Source organism: Lynx rufus, unplaced genomic scaffold (assembly GCF_022079265.1).
Source record: "Lynx rufus isolate CCGP_SWC_20201006 ecotype Redwood Valley unplaced genomic scaffold, mLynRuf1.p SCAF_21, whole genome shotgun sequence".
Taxonomy (NCBI): Eukaryota; Metazoa; Chordata; class Mammalia; order Carnivora; family Felidae; genus Lynx; species Lynx rufus.
Genome location: NW_025814836.1, coordinates 6,135,249 through 6,152,708, shown reverse-complemented (window position 1 = coordinate 6,152,708; position 17,460 = coordinate 6,135,249). Strand labels below are relative to the sequence as shown.

The window sequence follows — 17,460 nt, the reverse complement described above, 5'->3', positions numbered from 1 at the left end:
CTGCTTTTAACTGTATAATTCAATGATTTTTAGTGAATTCACAGAGTTGTACAGCTATTACCACAATCTAGTGTTAGGACATTATTTTTTTAAGGTTATTTATTTTGAGAGTGAAAGTGCAAGCAAGGGAGGGGCAGAGAGAGAGGGAGAGAGACACTCCCACACAGACCCTGAGCTATCAGCCTGTAGAGCCAATATGAGGGTCCATCTTACGAACCATGAGATCATGACCTGAGCTGCAACCAAGAGTCAGACGCTTAACTGACTAACCCACCCAGGCGCTCCTAGAACATTTTTTATCACCCTGAAAAGATCCTTTGTGCTGGTCTGCAGTTAATCCCCATACTCACTGCCAGCCTCAGGCCACCATTGATCTGCTTTCTGTCACTAGAGATTTTCTTTCTCTGGCCATTTCATAGAAATGGAATAATTCAGTTATAGAGTTACATTTTCTACAGGCAATGTAGGTTTGAAGGGATCTAGCCCATTAATGGGAGGGCAGTGTCTGTATTGACTTCCAGATGCCCATGAACATTGGGTGTAACACTGAACATCATATTTAAAGGGACTTGAGGGGACAGGAAGTTATTACCCTCTCCTAACTTGGTTGTGGGGTGAGGGTTGTGTTTGCAAGGCTGTTACATCCCTTCCTCCATTCATTCTTTTTTAAATTTAGTAGCAGAAATGTACAGAGCTGACTCTGTCCGCAGGAATAGAGGCACCCTTAGTTAGCTCTTTGTGCCTTCTCTTGCCTTCTGGCCTTTCTCTGGGCAGGGAGGAGTACATGGGCATAAATTGCTAGAAGGGTTTATCTGGTCTCCTCTCTGACCTGGAAGAAATTCACTCCCAACTTGTCTTAGCTTGGACTTACTCTTTTTCTTTGTTTTTTTTTTAATTTTTTTTACATTTATTTATTTTTGATAGAGATTGACAGAACACAAGTAGGGAAGGGGCAGAGAGAGAAGGAGACACAGAATCTGAACCAGGCTCCAGGCTCTGAGCTGTCAGCCCAGAGCCTGACGTGGGGCTCAAACTCACAAACAGTGAGATCATGACCTGAGCCGAAGTCAGACGCCCAACGGACTGAGCCACCCAGGTGCCCCTGGAATCACTCGTTTCAATGGAAACTGTCACTTGTGCCCAAGCGCTATGCCTTCAATTTAAACTTACCAGTCTTTGTTCTGTTCGTAATCTAGAATTTAAACTAGTTAAAATTATTCCCTACATAGATTTCTAGATAACCAAGTATTTTCTCAATTTTTAACATAAGGAAAATGCCCACGCTGCGCCCCCCCCACCAAACAGAGACACACAAACACACACAGACACAGACACAGACACACATATTCTTTCATATTCATATCCCTTTCATATTCTGCTTCTAAATAAACGCTTTGTCATTTTTATCAATTTCTCTGGGATTTTTTTCTATTCTTCTTTCTTATTATTTAGAGATTGAAGATACACAGGCATGGCAAGTTTACAGAACTTCTAATTCTTTGCACAGAAATCCCTCAGAACAGTCTTCGATGGAGCATAAAGGTGTTGTCTTTGAATTTAAAAAAAAAAAAAAAACAAGAAAGCTTCACCCAAGTTTTCTTTCTAGACATCTCCCAAAAATGTCCAAGCTTATTCTGGACAGGTCTAGCTGTAGTTTGGAGGAGCAGGGGCTGAATGCTTCTCTACTCACCCCTAGTCTAGATGCCCAGAAGCCTACGTCACCTCCTCTCGAAGGGAACACAGGTGGGTCAGAACAATGTGTGCATGAGGCCCTCCTTAAAAAGACGTGCTGAAATCATAAGTAATGTGTTGTATAACTCGTCAGCCCTTTCCTAGGCCATGAAGAATAGGCACTGCATATTATGAACAGCATATTGAGGATCGAAATCAAAGGATTGCTCTGTATGTATGTATTTATTTATTTGAATTATTTATATTTTAAATTTAAAAATATATTTTTTATATTTAAAAATTTTTAAACATTAATATATTTATTTTTGAAGGAGAGAGAGAGCATTGTGGGGGAGGGGCAGAGAGAGAGGGAGACACAGAATCTGAAGCAAGCTCCAGACTCTGAACTGTCAGCACAGAGCTCAATGCAAGGGTTTGAACTCATGAACCGCGAGTTCATGACCTGAGTTGAAGTCAGACACTTAACTGACTGAGCAACCCAGGCGCCCCTGTATTTTTTTGTATTTTAAAATATATTATTTATATTTTAATTTTTTTCCGGCTTCATTGAAGTACAGTTGGCAAATGAAAATGTAATGAGGTGTACAACATGATGACAATGTACATATACATTGTAAAATGATTTCCACAATCAAGTTAACATATCTATCCCCTCACATGGCTGAGTTTGGTTTTGCTTTCCATGAGAATGTTTAAGATCCACTCTCTTAGCAAATTTCAAGTATACGATATTTTTAACTAGAGTCAGCATGTAGTACATTTGAGCCTTAGAACTTACTCATCTTGTAACTGAAAGATTGTCCCCTTTGACCAACTCCTCTCCGTTTCCCCACCACCCCCAGCTCCTGGCATTTCAACACTTCTGTGAGTTCAGTTGTTTCCTTTTTTTTTTTTTTTTTTTTTTCAAAATCTACATATGAGATCACATAGTATTTGTCTTTGGTTTATTTCACTTGGCACAGTGCTCTCCAGCTTCACACATGTTATTGCAAATGACAGGATTTCCATCTTATTTTAAGGCTGAATAGTATTATCCATTGTGTGTGTGTGTGTGTGCGTGAGAGAGAGAGAGAGAGAGAGAGAGATTTGATAATCTTTGCCTTTATTTATTTGTCCATCAATGAATACTTAGGTTGATTCTGTGTCTTGGCTATTGCAAATGATGCTGTAATGAACACGATGAACATGGGAGTGAAGATATCTCTTCCAAGTAATGATTTTGTTTCCTTCAGATATATACCCAAAAGTGGGGTCACTGGATCATATAGTAGTTCTATTTTTAATTTTTTTTAGGAATCTCCATACAGTTTTCTTAATGACTGCACCAGTTTACATTCCCACCAACAGTGTGAGATGCTGTGTATTTAAAGCAGTCACCTTCCATTTTAGTCACCTTCCATTTCAGTTTTTCTGGCCGTTTTCATTGTCCACGTAGGCATATTCAAGAGCTCCTGTTACATTGATGTGCGCTGGTTCCCCTTTGATGTGCAGCAGTGCAAACTCAAGTTTGGGTCCTGGTCCTACGGAGGGTGGTCCTTGGATCTACAGATGCAAGAGGCAGATATCAGCGGCTATATCCCAAACGGAGAATGGGACCTTGTGGGTAAGTCTAGCAAAGACATGAGACCAGTGGCCTTGTAGAAAGCCACTTTATTCCTGTGCTGGCTTTAAAAGTTTGGGATTTTCCACTCTGCTTTTCAGTGTGAACATTTATTGAACCCTGCAGCAATCTCTGTAATTTACTGAGAGCTATACAATGAGAACAACAACCAAAAAAAAAAAAAAAACAATTAGAAAATTCAATGCTTTCCATGAAAAGTATGTAGTTAAACAAGTCAGTGCTAGTATAGGCATCTTTATATTAGAATCTGCTCCATTCCTAAAATCAGGCTGGACAGTAAATTGCAATTCGTGGGAAACTATATTTGATGATTTTAAATAGAAAAACAATAATTACATTTATAATGGTGTAAAGCTTATAATGTATTATTTATAATCCTGGTGTCTTAGTCCTTTCAGGCTGCTATAATGGAATACCATAGACTGGGTGGCTTATAAACAATAGAAATTTATTTCTCACAGTTCTGAAGGCTAGAAGTTTAAGATCAAGGCACTGGCAGATCTGGTGTCTGCTGAGGGCCTGCTTCCTGATTCATAGATGGCTGTCTTCTGGCTGTGTTCTTACATAGAAAAGACTAGGGAGTTTTCTGGGCCTCTTTGAATAAACAAATAGTTTATTCAAACACTGATTATCCAGGTTTTTAGCACTCAACAAACCCCATGGTCATTTGTGTGATATGCTCATTAAAATAAACAAGCAGGGTAATTTTATTCAGACAATGGTTCCTTCCCACCCCCTGCTAATGGAGGAATCCCAGGCAAGCGGAGTGAGAAGTTCTATGAGTGCTGCAAAGAGCCGTACCCAGATGTCACCTTCACAGTGACCATTCGCCGCAGGACCCTCTACTATGGCCTCAACCTGCTCATCCCCTGTGTGCTCATCTCTGCGCTGGCCCTCCTCGTCTTCTTGCTCCCTGCAGATTCTGGGGAGAAAATATCCCTGGGTAAGTGTCCTGATCTTGGGTGGGAGTCTGCAACAGGACAGGAGGCCTGGCCTCCAGGTCAGTGCTGTAGGGATCACTGTGGACAGTGCAGGACTTGTCACGGCTCTGGGTGCAGAGATGTTGCAGAGCCTTCTTGGTGCATCACACGCTGACCTGCCAGCCCAGGGCATCTTCCTGACACCACAGGCTCCTGATCTAGGCTCCATGCTGGATGTCCATGCCCTCCTGAGAACCTGAAGGATCCTGTGATCCTGCATAGAATATAAAAATGCCCAGCGAGAGACTACTGAGTTCTGTCCTGAGGGGCCTTGCTTTCTCCTCTCCTGCCACCCAATCCTGTTCCTTGGTAGCAACTGACCAGCATTTGTTATGGACAGGGAACAGTTTAGTCTAGTACCAGTTTGCATCTGTATATTGCTGTCCACAGGGTGATTCCTTAAGATCCAATACAAAGATAAGAAAACTAAGATTTGGAATGGTGAGATGAATTTCTCAACATCTTAAAGAGTTACCAAGGCCATATTTAGTACATGTAGAAATCATCCTCAAACCCGTATCTTAAGTGCAAGGCTCAGACACGTTAAGTGACTTATCGAAGTAAATAGCAAAGTCAAGACCAAAAGCCAGGTCTTTGGATAGCATGTTTTTTTGTTTTTGTTTTGTTTTGTCATGCTATATGAAACTACCTCTAGATCCTAGTGTAGTAAAGAAAACGAGACATACTTGTGTTGAGTTCCGTAATTCATTTTGTATTGTTGTTCTAAAATTCTGGCTCCTAAACTTATCTCTATCTAGGACTCTGGTAAATGATGAGAAGTCCCCAGAAAAAATGGCCATGCCTATATGTACAGAGGATTCTGCATCTAGTTTCAGGATGTCACTGACCCCTCCCCCATACCTCTGTAGTTATTTGAATGTCAGGTTAGGCACAGTTAAGTGGAATTGAGTCCCTATAATCTGTTCTATCTCAGGCACCTTTGTGTTTATGTTTCAGGGATAACAGTTTTACTCTCTCTTACTGTCTTCATGTTGCTGGTGGCTGAGATCATGCCTGCGACATCTGACTCAGTGCCCTTGATAGGTAAGCAAGTGTTGGACCTCTCTTGAAGACACAGACTTAGAGAGTACCCAGGATTTCCTAGCATGGAAACAGAGCATAAATCTGTCCTCCGTGCCCTGAAGAGCCCCCAATCCTCTCTTTGCCATAAGGAGTGACCATACCTATAGTGACTATATACCTATAGTGACTATAACTATATCTGAGTCATTGTTTTTCCACAAATTCTTTGCCAAAATGTAAGGATCTCACATTTTAACTCTTAGCCGTTGTTTCCTGAGATACCTCAATGTCTCTGTATAAAGTTAAAGCTTGTGAGGAAATGTAAACAGGACAAATATATTTATATTTTGGCCAAGACAGATGTAAGGCATGACTTTCTGCCCAGGGCAGGATGGCAGAAATAGAAGACAGCATCACTTGTTGCTACACCCCTCTCTGGATTGGAATAAGCAGGAACATGCAAAGGGGTGCTCAGTGGTCTAGTGGTTAGGATTGGTACTCTCACCAAAAGCCAGGGTTCCATTCCTGGTTAGGGAATCAGACCTCCAGCCAGTTTTGAGAATGGGAAGCAAACGTTCTGACAGTGGATATTAGGTTTAATATAAGAATCCCTACTCTAGTTTGGTGATGGAGATCAGAAACAGGAAAGGAGTCTATGATTATTCCTGTTGACCCATGCCACCTAAGGGCTGCCATATGTGGTTAATTAGGGAGGACAGGAGTAGGGGAGCTTATATGGATACTCCCAGGCTTCACAAACTAAGAAGCCAAGGCTCATCTTTGTGGAGTTCCCTTAATGTGTAATAGTTTGGCCAGAGAGAATAATTGTTGGTATGAAAAGCCTTTGTGGGTGTTCCTAGTTCTCTCAGTACCATCCAGAGAGCAAGGAACCATGTTTCAACTTGAGGGTCTGACCCCATTATTTCTACCTTCGAACACAATACTTTCAATAGAGACTTTCAGCAGAAAGCACTCCCTGTGGGGCAGTTGGCAGAAACTGCCTTGACTGATGAACCAATGGGGAAAAAGCATGGTTGATACATAGCCTATTTCTAGAAAGATGTGATGCTGTTGGCCTCTGACCTCTGTTGTTGAGACTTCAGCTGTGGGATCCTTTGACCATGGACACCTCCACAAGTCATTGTATTAGTCTTCTAGGGAGACCACAATAAAATTTCACAGACTGGGTGGCCTACACAACATAAATATATTTGCTTACAGTTCTGGGGGTTTGGAAGTTCAAGATCAAGATGCCAGAAGGTTTGAGATCTTCTGAAGCCTCTCTGCTTTACTTGCAGATGACCCCCTTCTTGCTGTGTCCTCACATTGGTCTTGCTGGGTGCATCCTTGGTACCCCTTTGTATGTCCAAATTTCCCATTCTTATAAGGACACCAGTCATAATGAATCAGATCCCACTCTAAGGACCCCATTTTAACTTAATCACCTCTTTAAAAGGACGGTCTTCAAATACAGTCACAATCTGAGGTACCACGGGTTAGAGCTTCCACATATAAATTTAAGGAGGCCACAGTTCAGCCCATACCAATAAGAGTTTTGTTTACTACCCTTCCCTTTCTTAGAAATCCCTGATGCTAACTTTAAGCCTCAAATGTCCATCTCTGGCAACTCCTCACCAAGGTACCTCTTGGTCTCCACAGTGGGTCAGTGAGTTCCTTCCTGCCTGGAGAGAAGGAAGTGTTCTTAACCAGGTGTGTGGTCACACACTTAGCCTCTGCAACAGAATGTCTTCTGCTTAGACCTCACCCCCCTTGAGCTGAAAGCCACACCAAAGTTCTAATAATCAGAGTTGCTGATCAAGGAATGTCTTCCTTGTGTCAGACTTTCTCCTAGATCCTGTGCTCATATAATTGCTAATTCTTGCACCAACCCTGCAAAGAATGCACTGCTTGCTATCCCTGTTATACTGGTGAATAACCTAAAGCCCAAACAGGCTGAGTAGCCTGTGTAAACTCACAGATGGCAGCCACTGGATGGGGGCAGGGGGTTGGGGGAGGACTGTTTTGGATGCCCCATGCTGCTTCTCCTTGGGGCCAAGATGGAGAAACCCATTCTTGCCCATCAGAGCTGAAGCTAATGTTCTCCTGGAAAGTCACTGCCTTCCACATCTTCCTCACACAACTGGCACCTCCTCCTATCTCTCATTAGATGGGGCCAGACTCATTTTCTTAACTTTTTTGTTTTTAAATGTTTGTTTATTTATTTTGAGAGAGAGAGATAATGAGCAGGGGAGGGGCAGAGACAGAGGGAGAGACAGAATCCCAAGCAGGCTCCCCACTGTCAGTGCAGAGCCTGATGCGGGTCTTGAAGTCACGAATCATGAACTGAGCCGAAATCAAGAGTCAGATGCTTAACCAACTGAGCTACCAGGTGCCCCAGCCTCGTTTTCTCCACTAATACTAGCTATCCAGGCCTCATAAGACAGCCGGTGATGCCCAGGTTTGCCCTTGTTCCATCCCCACCCCCAGCACGTTCACAGCCTGTAGTCATCCCTGTGGTGACCACACCCTCACCACCCAAGTGTTTTCAGTTCTGTGACAGTCCACATCCTTTATCCTGGGAACGATCATTTCAGCATCTGGTGAGGCTCTGTTAACCCTCAATGAAGGAGGCAATGGATGGAGTTCAAAACAGTGTAGTTAGGTAGGCCAGGCTGCTTTCGTGGACAGGAAACCAGGTCTCTGTGCTCTGGGCTGGCCTCTGCCTGCCAGGAATGTGGACAGGAGTCTGCAGGCCTGGAGGTGGCCCTGCCCTGCTCTTGGCTTCACCATCCAGCCCCAGGCAATCAGTCACCGCCGTCTGGGTCTGCCTGCCACCCTGTGATAATTGTGCCATGGAGGCCCTGGGTCTCACCCTGTGTCTCTTGTCTCTGCAGCCCAGTACTTTGCCAGCACCATGATCATCGTGGGCCTCTCTGTGGTCGTGACAGTGATTGTGCTGCAGTATCACCACCACGACCCCGATGGCGGCAAGATGCCCAAGTGGGTGCGTTCCTCCTGTGCTTCACCACAGGGAGTCAGGGCTCCTCCCCAAGGGAGGCTCTAGGAATGATTTATTTATCTGAAAAATCCCACACACAGCCCAGCATTCCTAAACAGAACCATATTTCTCATAGCACCCCACCCATCTACATTATTGCATGGTCTATATGTAGAGGACAGTTCTGGTGAGCATGCTCTTAGGCTCCCATGGCATTGTTCTTACAATTGGACATTCCGGAAGAGGGCTCACACACAGACTGCTCTGTACATTTTGCTACCATAGTGTTTGTGAAACTACTTTTTGCATGTACACCACAGAGAACTGTGCAGTGGTTGGAAGCAACAGACAAGATAAGCACAGAGCCATGTGGTTGGATCTTCCAAACAGAATGAGGAGTAAAAGGGTAAGAAAGAGTGAGCCATGTAATAACCTGCGTAGTCAATATATGTAGGAATGTAAACTTACCACAGGCCTATAAAATAAAGGTTAGTAGTTACCAGTGGGGAAGGGAGTATAGGATGAAAGCTAAAGGATGAAAACCAAATGATTGAATACAACAGCCTGTTGTGTCAGCCCAGAGCATGCCACACCTTACCAGCACCTGCTTAGCACCGGCATGCAGGCTGATGCTTACCTAGTCACATGCTGTGCTCCTTAGGAGTCCAGTATCTGACGCTCACCTGACACTCAGGAAACCTTGATTAAGGCCACATGGGTCCTGGGCTTTCCTCACCTCACACCCAAGGCAGGGGAGGGATGCCCCCCACCCAAGATACTTACTTGGGCCCTGCAATCCTTCCAGTCTTCTTGCCCAGAGAGCATAGCCTGAGGGCAGTAGGAGCTAAAGGAGCCTCTTATGTGAAAACAAGATTGTTTTTCTTTGGAGATCTGTAACCTTGCATCCAAGTTCAGAAAGGAGTCTAGGACTCACCAACTTGCTAAAATGCAGCTGCAAGAAGCAAGATGCATTTTGTGAACCTCCAGCAACAGGGAGTTTCCAGGCCTTCTAAAAATATTCATTGTGCAATAATTTACAGTTACTCAAAAGTGAACTTAAGAAAAACTACTTAAAAAAATGGCTTTACCAAGTTAATGTGTCCTCTTAGATTCTCTTCCATAGGAAATTCTTACACTTAACAAAAACTTTCTCTCATAGCTCATTGCATCAGCAGTAGAGTGAGCTCCCAGAAATGGTGTTATCTCCCACACATGTCTAATCACTGCAGTCCATTGGCTTGTTTTCAGAAGGTGCCCTCATTAAAAGCTGGAACACATCTGTCCACATTCACCTGCGTTCTCATCTGACTTTTATAACCCTGACACACTTTCTGTCTACCCATCCTTCCATTTGAAATAAGTAATACAGTTACGTGTTCCCAAAGTCGAAATAAAAGTAAAATTGTAAGGAAGGATATCAGCTCTCATCCCTGCCCGTCACTCTGCTTCCACCACCAATATTGATGGCCATTTCAATTAATTCCTCCATTATCCTTCAAGTGTTTATTTATGCAGATATAAAGCTAAAAATATATATTATTATTTCTTATGTTTAAGACATGAAGAAAAAACAATTTTACCAACCTGGTAGTACTTTAGTATCCAGGAAAAAATCTTTTTTTAAAATTGTTTTTAATTTTAAATTTAAATTTTGAGAGACAGAGAGAGAGCACAAGCAGGGGAAGGGCAGAGAGAGGAGACACAGAATCTGAAGCAAGCTCCAGGCTCCAAGCTGTCAGCACAGAGCCCAACATGGGGCTTGAACTCATGAACAACAAGATCATGACCTGAGCTGAAGTTGGACGCCTAACCAACTGAGCCACCCAGGCGCCCCCAGAAAGAAAATCTTAATTAAGACGATATGCTAATTATTCACCTCTCAGCACAAATGTGTCCAAACCAATGGCTGCAAATGAAACATGAAGCTTGTATGTCTCGCTTTCAATTTATATACCCTACTGCATTTTTCTTTCTTTCTGTGTGTATTTGAAACATAAACAGCCTCCAAGGAACTTTTATTATGATGTGTTGCTATGAAGAAGATACTGCCAGTGCAGCGGCATTATGTGACATTTGCACAGCCAGACACAAAACCATAACCTAATAGAAGAGGTCATGAGCACAGTTTGATAAGTGCCAAGAGGATAATTTCATCTTTTGAGATGCTTTAGCCTTGAAAGCTAATGATTCAGGCCATGGAATTCAAAATAGACCTGGCAGCGTGGATAATATTAGTTTGAGATGTGCCCCAGGGTATGCACAAACACCCCCTGTCCCCCCCCCCCCCACCACCACCACCACCACAGACACGCCTGGCCTTAGCTCTCCGTGTGCACAGTTGCCTCTGGGTTTGGACGCATTTATTGCCTACTGCACTCCCTTGAGCTCTGGTTCAGTCTTCCCTGTGCCTTCAAAGTGCGGGTAGGGGGTGGGCTGAAGTCACAGGTGTTTTGAGGAAGACATGGTAGACCCTTTTACAGATGAGGCTGTGGAAGTCTAAACACATAAGTAACTTGCTTACTATGTGGCCTTGAGCCAATTTATTAGCCTCTTTGAAGCCTCTGTTTCTTTGTCTGTAAAGTGGGGAGATTATACTCACTTCACAGAACCTCTGAGAGGCCCAAGTGAAATGGCATGCCTTAGGAGCCTCCTGTGGAGGGACACATGTGGGGCCATGTGGCCCTGCCCCTTAATGATCACAGAAAACCCTCCAGGGTCTGCAAAAAGCCCTTTCCAGGCTCTGGAGGTTTGTCCATAGAGTGTGGGCAGGATATATAGACTGCCATCTGCTATGAACAAAAGGTTATCTTTACAGCTTAAGTGAACCTGCTCTTATGCCTTCTTGTTCTTTCATTACCTTTCTCCAGACCGGTCTATTGCAGTTATCTCTGATAAGATGTTATAAAAACGATTACCAAGAAAGTGCTGCAGGCATGAACTTCACAACTTACTGCCTAAACTTATAGATGTGAAACATACCTGCTATGTTGCTGATGGAGTTCGCCCACAATCATAAACCAAAGTTAAAATCAATATCTGGATAATTTCAGGGAAAGAGCCTACTTTTCACACACTTGTCTAAATAGGCTTCCAAGAATTTTTTTTTTTTTTAATCTGGATTGAGTCTTCACATGGCTCCCTTCTTTTCATTAAAGGGAAAAACAAGAACGATCAGTGATTTCTCTCAAGCATCTTGTATGCATGTGGGCGATATATGTTGATAAAACACTTTAAACCAGAGATTGACAAACTATGGCCTTGATGGTCAAATCTGGCCCACCAATTGTTTTTGCAAATAAAATGTTATTAGAAAAAAGCCACGTTTGCTTCTTTACATGCTTTCTATGACTATTTTGTACTTTATTAGCAAAGCTGAGTAGTTGCAATGGAGACCTTATGGACTTTATTGTGTGGCCCTTTAAAGATAAAGTCTGCCAACCCCTGCTTTAGATTTTTCCAAGTACTTTCCCACATATCATGTTACTCAGTCTTCACTGTGTCCTGATGAATTAGGTTAGAGATTCCTAAACTTCCCTGGTTCACAGCACCTTTAGTGTCTCGGGGATTTTTTCACAGCCCCCGGGGCAAAACAAACAAACAAACAAACAAACAACCTAATGACTCTCTCTATTACATTGGTCAAAACAACTTAATAAGTATTTATGTCCTGACCACTTAGCACCTGTTGGTACAGCACAACCTCTCAAATCTTAGGAGCACACTACCCTAATTTCCTGTCCCATGTTGACTTTCTTGGCACTTGCTTTTCATCAGGACAACAAAAACTGCTTTGTAATGATATGTCATCACCGCAAGGGATCTGGTGTCTCAGTCTGGACTGCTTCAAGTTAGGCGTTCATGCAGCATCTGATAGGTGTCACAGGGTCACCCTTGAAAATCTTTAAATCTCCAGGGGTGTGCCATGGGACACTGGGGTGCCTTACAGGCAGTTAGGTATGATGGCTGTTAGTTACAGTTGAGGAAAGATTGGAGAGGGAAAATGACTGGTCTTATTCATACAGCTCAGGCAGGACTCTCCTAAGATAACCCTCGCCTCCCACCTGCTTATCTGTCCAGAGATTGCTGTGTGTCTGCCACTGAGAATTCACTCAATCCTGGGGGGCCTTTCTGCATTGCCTTCATCTGCGTAGCTCACATTTGACTCAACCATTGTAAGGTGTTGGCACTGCCTGCCTGTGGAAACTCACCCCGGAAGGAGCAGGGGCATGTCACCCTTCGGGTCCACTAAGTAGGGCTGAGGTCCTAGGATCACCTTGCTGTTAGGATCAGCTGAGGCTCACCACCCACCCTGCTAACTGCCCCGTTGTCTCCCCAGACCAGAGTCATCCTTCTGAACTGGTGCGCATGGTTCCTGCGCATGAAGAGGCCCGGGGAGGACAAGGTGCGGCCGGCCTGCCAGCACAAGCCACGCCGCTGCAGCCTGGCCAGCGTGGAGATGAGCGCGGTGGCAGGGCCACCGACCACCAACGGCAACCTGCTCTACATCGGCTTCCGCGGCCTGGACGGTGTGCACTGTGCCCCCACCCCCGACTCGGGCGTCGTGTGTGGCCGCATGGCCTGCTCCCCCACGCACGACGAGCAGCTCCTACATGGCGGGCAGCCCCCCGAGGGGGATCCCGACCTGGCCAAGATCCTGGAGGAGGTCCGCTACATTGCCAATCGCTTCCGCTGCCAGGACGAGAGCGAGGCCATCTGCAGTGAGTGGAAGTTTGCCGCCTGCGTGGTGGACCGCCTGTGTCTCATGGCCTTCTCCGTCTTCACCATCATCTGCACCATCGGCATCCTGATGTCCGCCCCAAACTTCGTGGAGGCTGTGTCCAAAGACTTTGCTTAATCTGGTTCTGGTCCCCAGCATGTAGGAAAATGCACAGACAGGTGATGTCATTAGCTTGGGGATAATTTGGGGTGCTAATCCCATAGCCACACTAAACGTGAGGACACTGATGTACCCGTAGCTGTCAGTCATGTCGTTACAGTCTCCTTGTTCCTTTCAGTAATAGGATCTCAGCACGTTTTTGTTTCATCCTCTCAGAGGGGCTCCTCGATATCCTTGGAACATCCTTAGGGTCCCCAGAACCACTGAGAGGTCATTTTGCCCATTCCCCAGTGCCTGGTGAGCCCTTTAGAGAGGTCAGAGTGGCTCAGGACTGCCAAGGGAAGCCTGTACACCTGGTTTGCATGCCTGCATGTCACTTGCCAAGAAGGCCTACATGAAAATTCAACATATGCTTTTGCCTGTTTACAAACCTAGATTGAAAATAATAATAATAATAATAATAATAAGCTGCAGTCACTAGATCCATTCAAATTATTGGTCAAAGGAAACAAAACTAAAACTAAAAACCTAACTGCTGGTGTTTTCTGCAATTCAGGTTTTATTTTTCTCTACCATAGACAGTTGGTAGAGAGAAACAGTTTTATGCTGTTCCTACATTTTAAAACACACACACACACACACACACACACACAGTTGATCTTATAAATTATGCTTTTACCAGCCTGAGTCCTGCCAGTCTACCCTGTGGAGGGAATTAGGACAGACACAGATGTGTGTTGATTCTGAACTAGAACTAGACCCAGGCAAGTCAGAGGGATTGCTATAGCTCCTAGTGACTCACATTTCCTGTGCTGCCCCCAGACACTGGGGACTTGAGTCTGCTCTATTCTGAAACACCCAAAGGACAAATAGAGTTCTATTAGAATTACCAGCCCAGTGTAATAGCTAGAGGTTAAATTAAACCAGCTATGTATTTCTTTTTTTTTAAAATAATATATTAGATATTTCACATGTACTAGAGTTGATTAGTGTTAGAAACTTGTGGGTCCATACAAATGCACAACATAAAGTGAAAATATGCCAAGCTTTTCTTTATGTGTCAAGGCCAGGGGCAAGGTCTGGGACATCTTCTCATTCCCTGTATGGCAGGAACTGGGAAGGGAATGATGTGGCCACTGGCTTTCCTGGATGAAAGGCCAATGGAAGTCAACAGAAGGGGCTGGCAGGCTAAAAATGGCTATACAACCAGTAACTCCAGTCTCTGATTTTTAGGGATCTGCTTACCCACAGCTCATCTACCCCAATGTTAGCCCAGAAAGGTGGCTTGAGCAGGTAGATTCCCTGGAGATAAGTGTTTTGAAAGCCAGGAAACTTTAATTTTAAACCTACATGGTGACATGGTTCACCATTTAACATAATCCAGCTGACAAAAGTCACTTTGCCTTTTCCCATTCTCCTTATTTTTTAATGACAGGAGAGGGAAACACAACAGAACCTCTCCTGTTCTATTGTTTCATATAGTAACTGCTCAGAGCTCAAAACTACAGAAGGCTTTGAGCTCCTGGGGATCTTTAATTTGCTTCTAACCCCTGAGATGGGTATATATTATGAGGGAAGATTAGATTTTCAGAGGAAAAGAAATTGCATACCTTTCTCCAGCCATTTATTTCACTCATTTCTGGGTAATGAGCATGGATTGGTTTGCACTGAGGAATATGGAGGCTTGGTGCATGCTCTGTGGGCACGTAAGCTCTGTGGAGGCTTGTGCATGTGGGCGCGTGAGCACTGATTGCAGCTGCAGAGAGGATACCTTGTTTATAAGGCGGTTGATAAATAAAAGCATTCCAGCATCACACCATTGGGAGTATGGCTGTTCTCAGAGTTTACCCATTCTACATGGGATAGATGAACAATGCACAATCTTTTCTTTTTGTGTTTATTTTTTTTCTATTTTAGAAATCAGTAGAGGTGTTTTGATATCTAAGAGAATGTTTCATTTGTTACTGCTATCTGAAAATTAATGTCTGTAACATTTTTCCTTGGAAAAAACCTTTTTTGGTTTTGTATTTTATACAGAAAAACATAAAAAAGCAAATAAAAGTATGTTGACCACTAAAATAATGCTCTGCCATTTTAAAAAGTAATAATAAGGAAAAGATGCACATGTAGTAAAAAAAAAAAAAGAGAGAGAGAGAAAGAAAGAAAGAGCAAGCAAGAAAAAGAAAAGAAAAGCATGAATGGCCACAGGGACCACCTATGAGTGAGCTTCTGAGGACTAGGAGGCATTTCCAGAAGGGAAGAAAAAGAAAGGGAAGGAGGCCAGGAGAGGGAGAAATGGGGTGTGGAAAGAGACTCCTTTTTTTTTTTTTTTTTTTAACCACTCATGCTATGCACACAGCACTCTGCACTTCGCTTTCTGCACTTAGTGTTTTATCTTTACATAACAACATATAAAGATCTACCTCATTCTTCTTAATAGCTGTTTGGCATACCATTGTCTCAGTGGATATAATTTCTTTGGTTAGTCTATTAGTGAACATATAGAATATTTCCAGTTTTTACTTTTATACACAAATCTGTAATTAGCATCCTTGATTTATATTTTAGCATACTTTTGTGACTATACTTTGGTGTAAATTCTAAGTTGGAAATGGAATTGCTGGATTTAAGGACATGTGCATTTAACATTTTGGTAGGTATTGCCAAATTACCCCCCAAAGACTGATCAATGGATACACCTACCAAGAGTGTAATGAAAAGACCGATTTCTCAGCTTTCTCAACACTATTATCAAACTTAATATTTTTTTTCTAATCTGGTGACAGATTACATTGCAATGTTATTCTGATTAAGTTAATTTTATTATAAATGGAGTATCTTTTCAGATGTTTTTTGTAAATTTCAGTTTTTGTAAATTTATGTCCTTTATACAATTTACAGTTGGGTTATTTGGCTTTTTCTTAATTTGCCTGTGTACTTTGGAACTTTTCTGTCTTATGTCTTGAAAATATTTTTATTTGTTTAGAAACATTTTTGTTTATTATTTGTGTTTTGGTGTTATTTATTTTGTAGCATATATAAAGTTTTAAGTTTTATGTTGTCAGTTTATCCATATTTGCCTCGGTAGATCCTGGGATTTGTTTCCAGTTTTAAAAGGCCTTCCCCATTCTGATTATAAATAAATTTACTCATATTTTCTTCTAAATTCTTATGGTTTCATTTGTTTACCTTTACATCTTCTTACTCTCTGGAATTCATTTATTACAGGAAATTAAGGTAAAAATGCATTTGTTTTTTGGTTGGTCACTTGTGCCAACAAAATATATAATGGGGTATCCCTGTAAGGCAGTTAGTGTTTTCCCCATTTTGATCAAAATGCCACCTCATTTGTAAACTAAGTTTCTCTAAGTGTTTGGGGCTATTTTTACTCATGATCTGTCTAAGAATGCCTTTCAAATCTGAAGCTTTATCCATGTTAATATCAAATATTCAAATATCAATATTTTCAAAACAACCATGCCCTCCACCCATTCTTCCCTCTCCCTTCTGCTCTCTTTCTATCCCCCTCCCTCTGTATTCTCTAACTCCCTCTCTCCTACACACACACATTTTTTTTTTAATTGAGGTCACAATGAATTTATAGATTGAGTCTTCCTACTTAAGACTGCTACGGGGGCGCCTGGGTGGCACAGTCGGTTAAGCGTCCGACCTCAGCCAGGTCACGATCTCGCAGTCTGTGAGTTCGAGCCCCGCGTCGGGCTCTGGGCTGATGGCTCAGAGCCTGGAGCCTGTTTCCGATTCTGTGTCTCCCTCTCTCTCTGCCCCTCCCCCGTTCATGCTCTGTCTCTCTCTGTCCCAAAAATAAATAAACGTTGAAAAAGACTGCTACAGTCTAGGCTTGTATTCAGTCTAAGTTTATACCACTTGGTAAATTTTTATGGTTTTGTTCATACAGGCCTATGAATTTCTTGTTTATTTCTAGATATTTTATCATTTGGGTACCATTTTCAGTGGAATGATTTCTTCCTTTTTATTTACTAACTGGATGTGTAGGAATGTAGTTGATTTTGTATATTAATGTCATAATCAAGCACTTTAATGGTAATTTCTTACTGTTTCTAAGATTTTCTTGTGCCTTGTCCTTTCCAATAATTTCCCTTATTTCTTTCTTTTAGGCAATTGCATTTGGGAACAGTGTCAAATAATAGTGATTCAGGTGGCATACCTATTTTGTTCTTGACATTAATGGGATGGTTCAGTGTCTCACCATTCAACTTGTATGAAGACATGTATTTTCCTTGTCATAATAAAAAAGTATCCTTGTATTCTCAAACTATTAAGGCTTTCT

At 42.6% G+C, this 17,460-nt stretch overlaps 1 protein-coding gene across 1 annotated transcript in view; it reads left to right on the top strand.

Annotated features, from left to right (window-relative positions):
- Nucleotides 1-13,684, top strand: part of LOC124517412 (neuronal acetylcholine receptor subunit alpha-7-like) — a 112,350-nt gene extending 98,666 nt beyond the window's left edge. The window contains 5 exon segments of the mRNA XM_047086851.1: nucleotides 3,128-3,295; nucleotides 4,062-4,256; nucleotides 5,251-5,337; nucleotides 8,211-8,320; nucleotides 12,651-13,684. Of these exon segments, the coding sequence (XP_046942807.1) occupies nucleotides 3,128-3,295; nucleotides 4,062-4,256; nucleotides 5,251-5,337; nucleotides 8,211-8,320; nucleotides 12,651-13,169 (1,079 nt within the window). The 3' untranslated portion in view covers nucleotides 13,170-13,684.
- The last annotated feature ends 3,776 nt before the right edge of the window (nucleotides 13,685-17,460 follow it).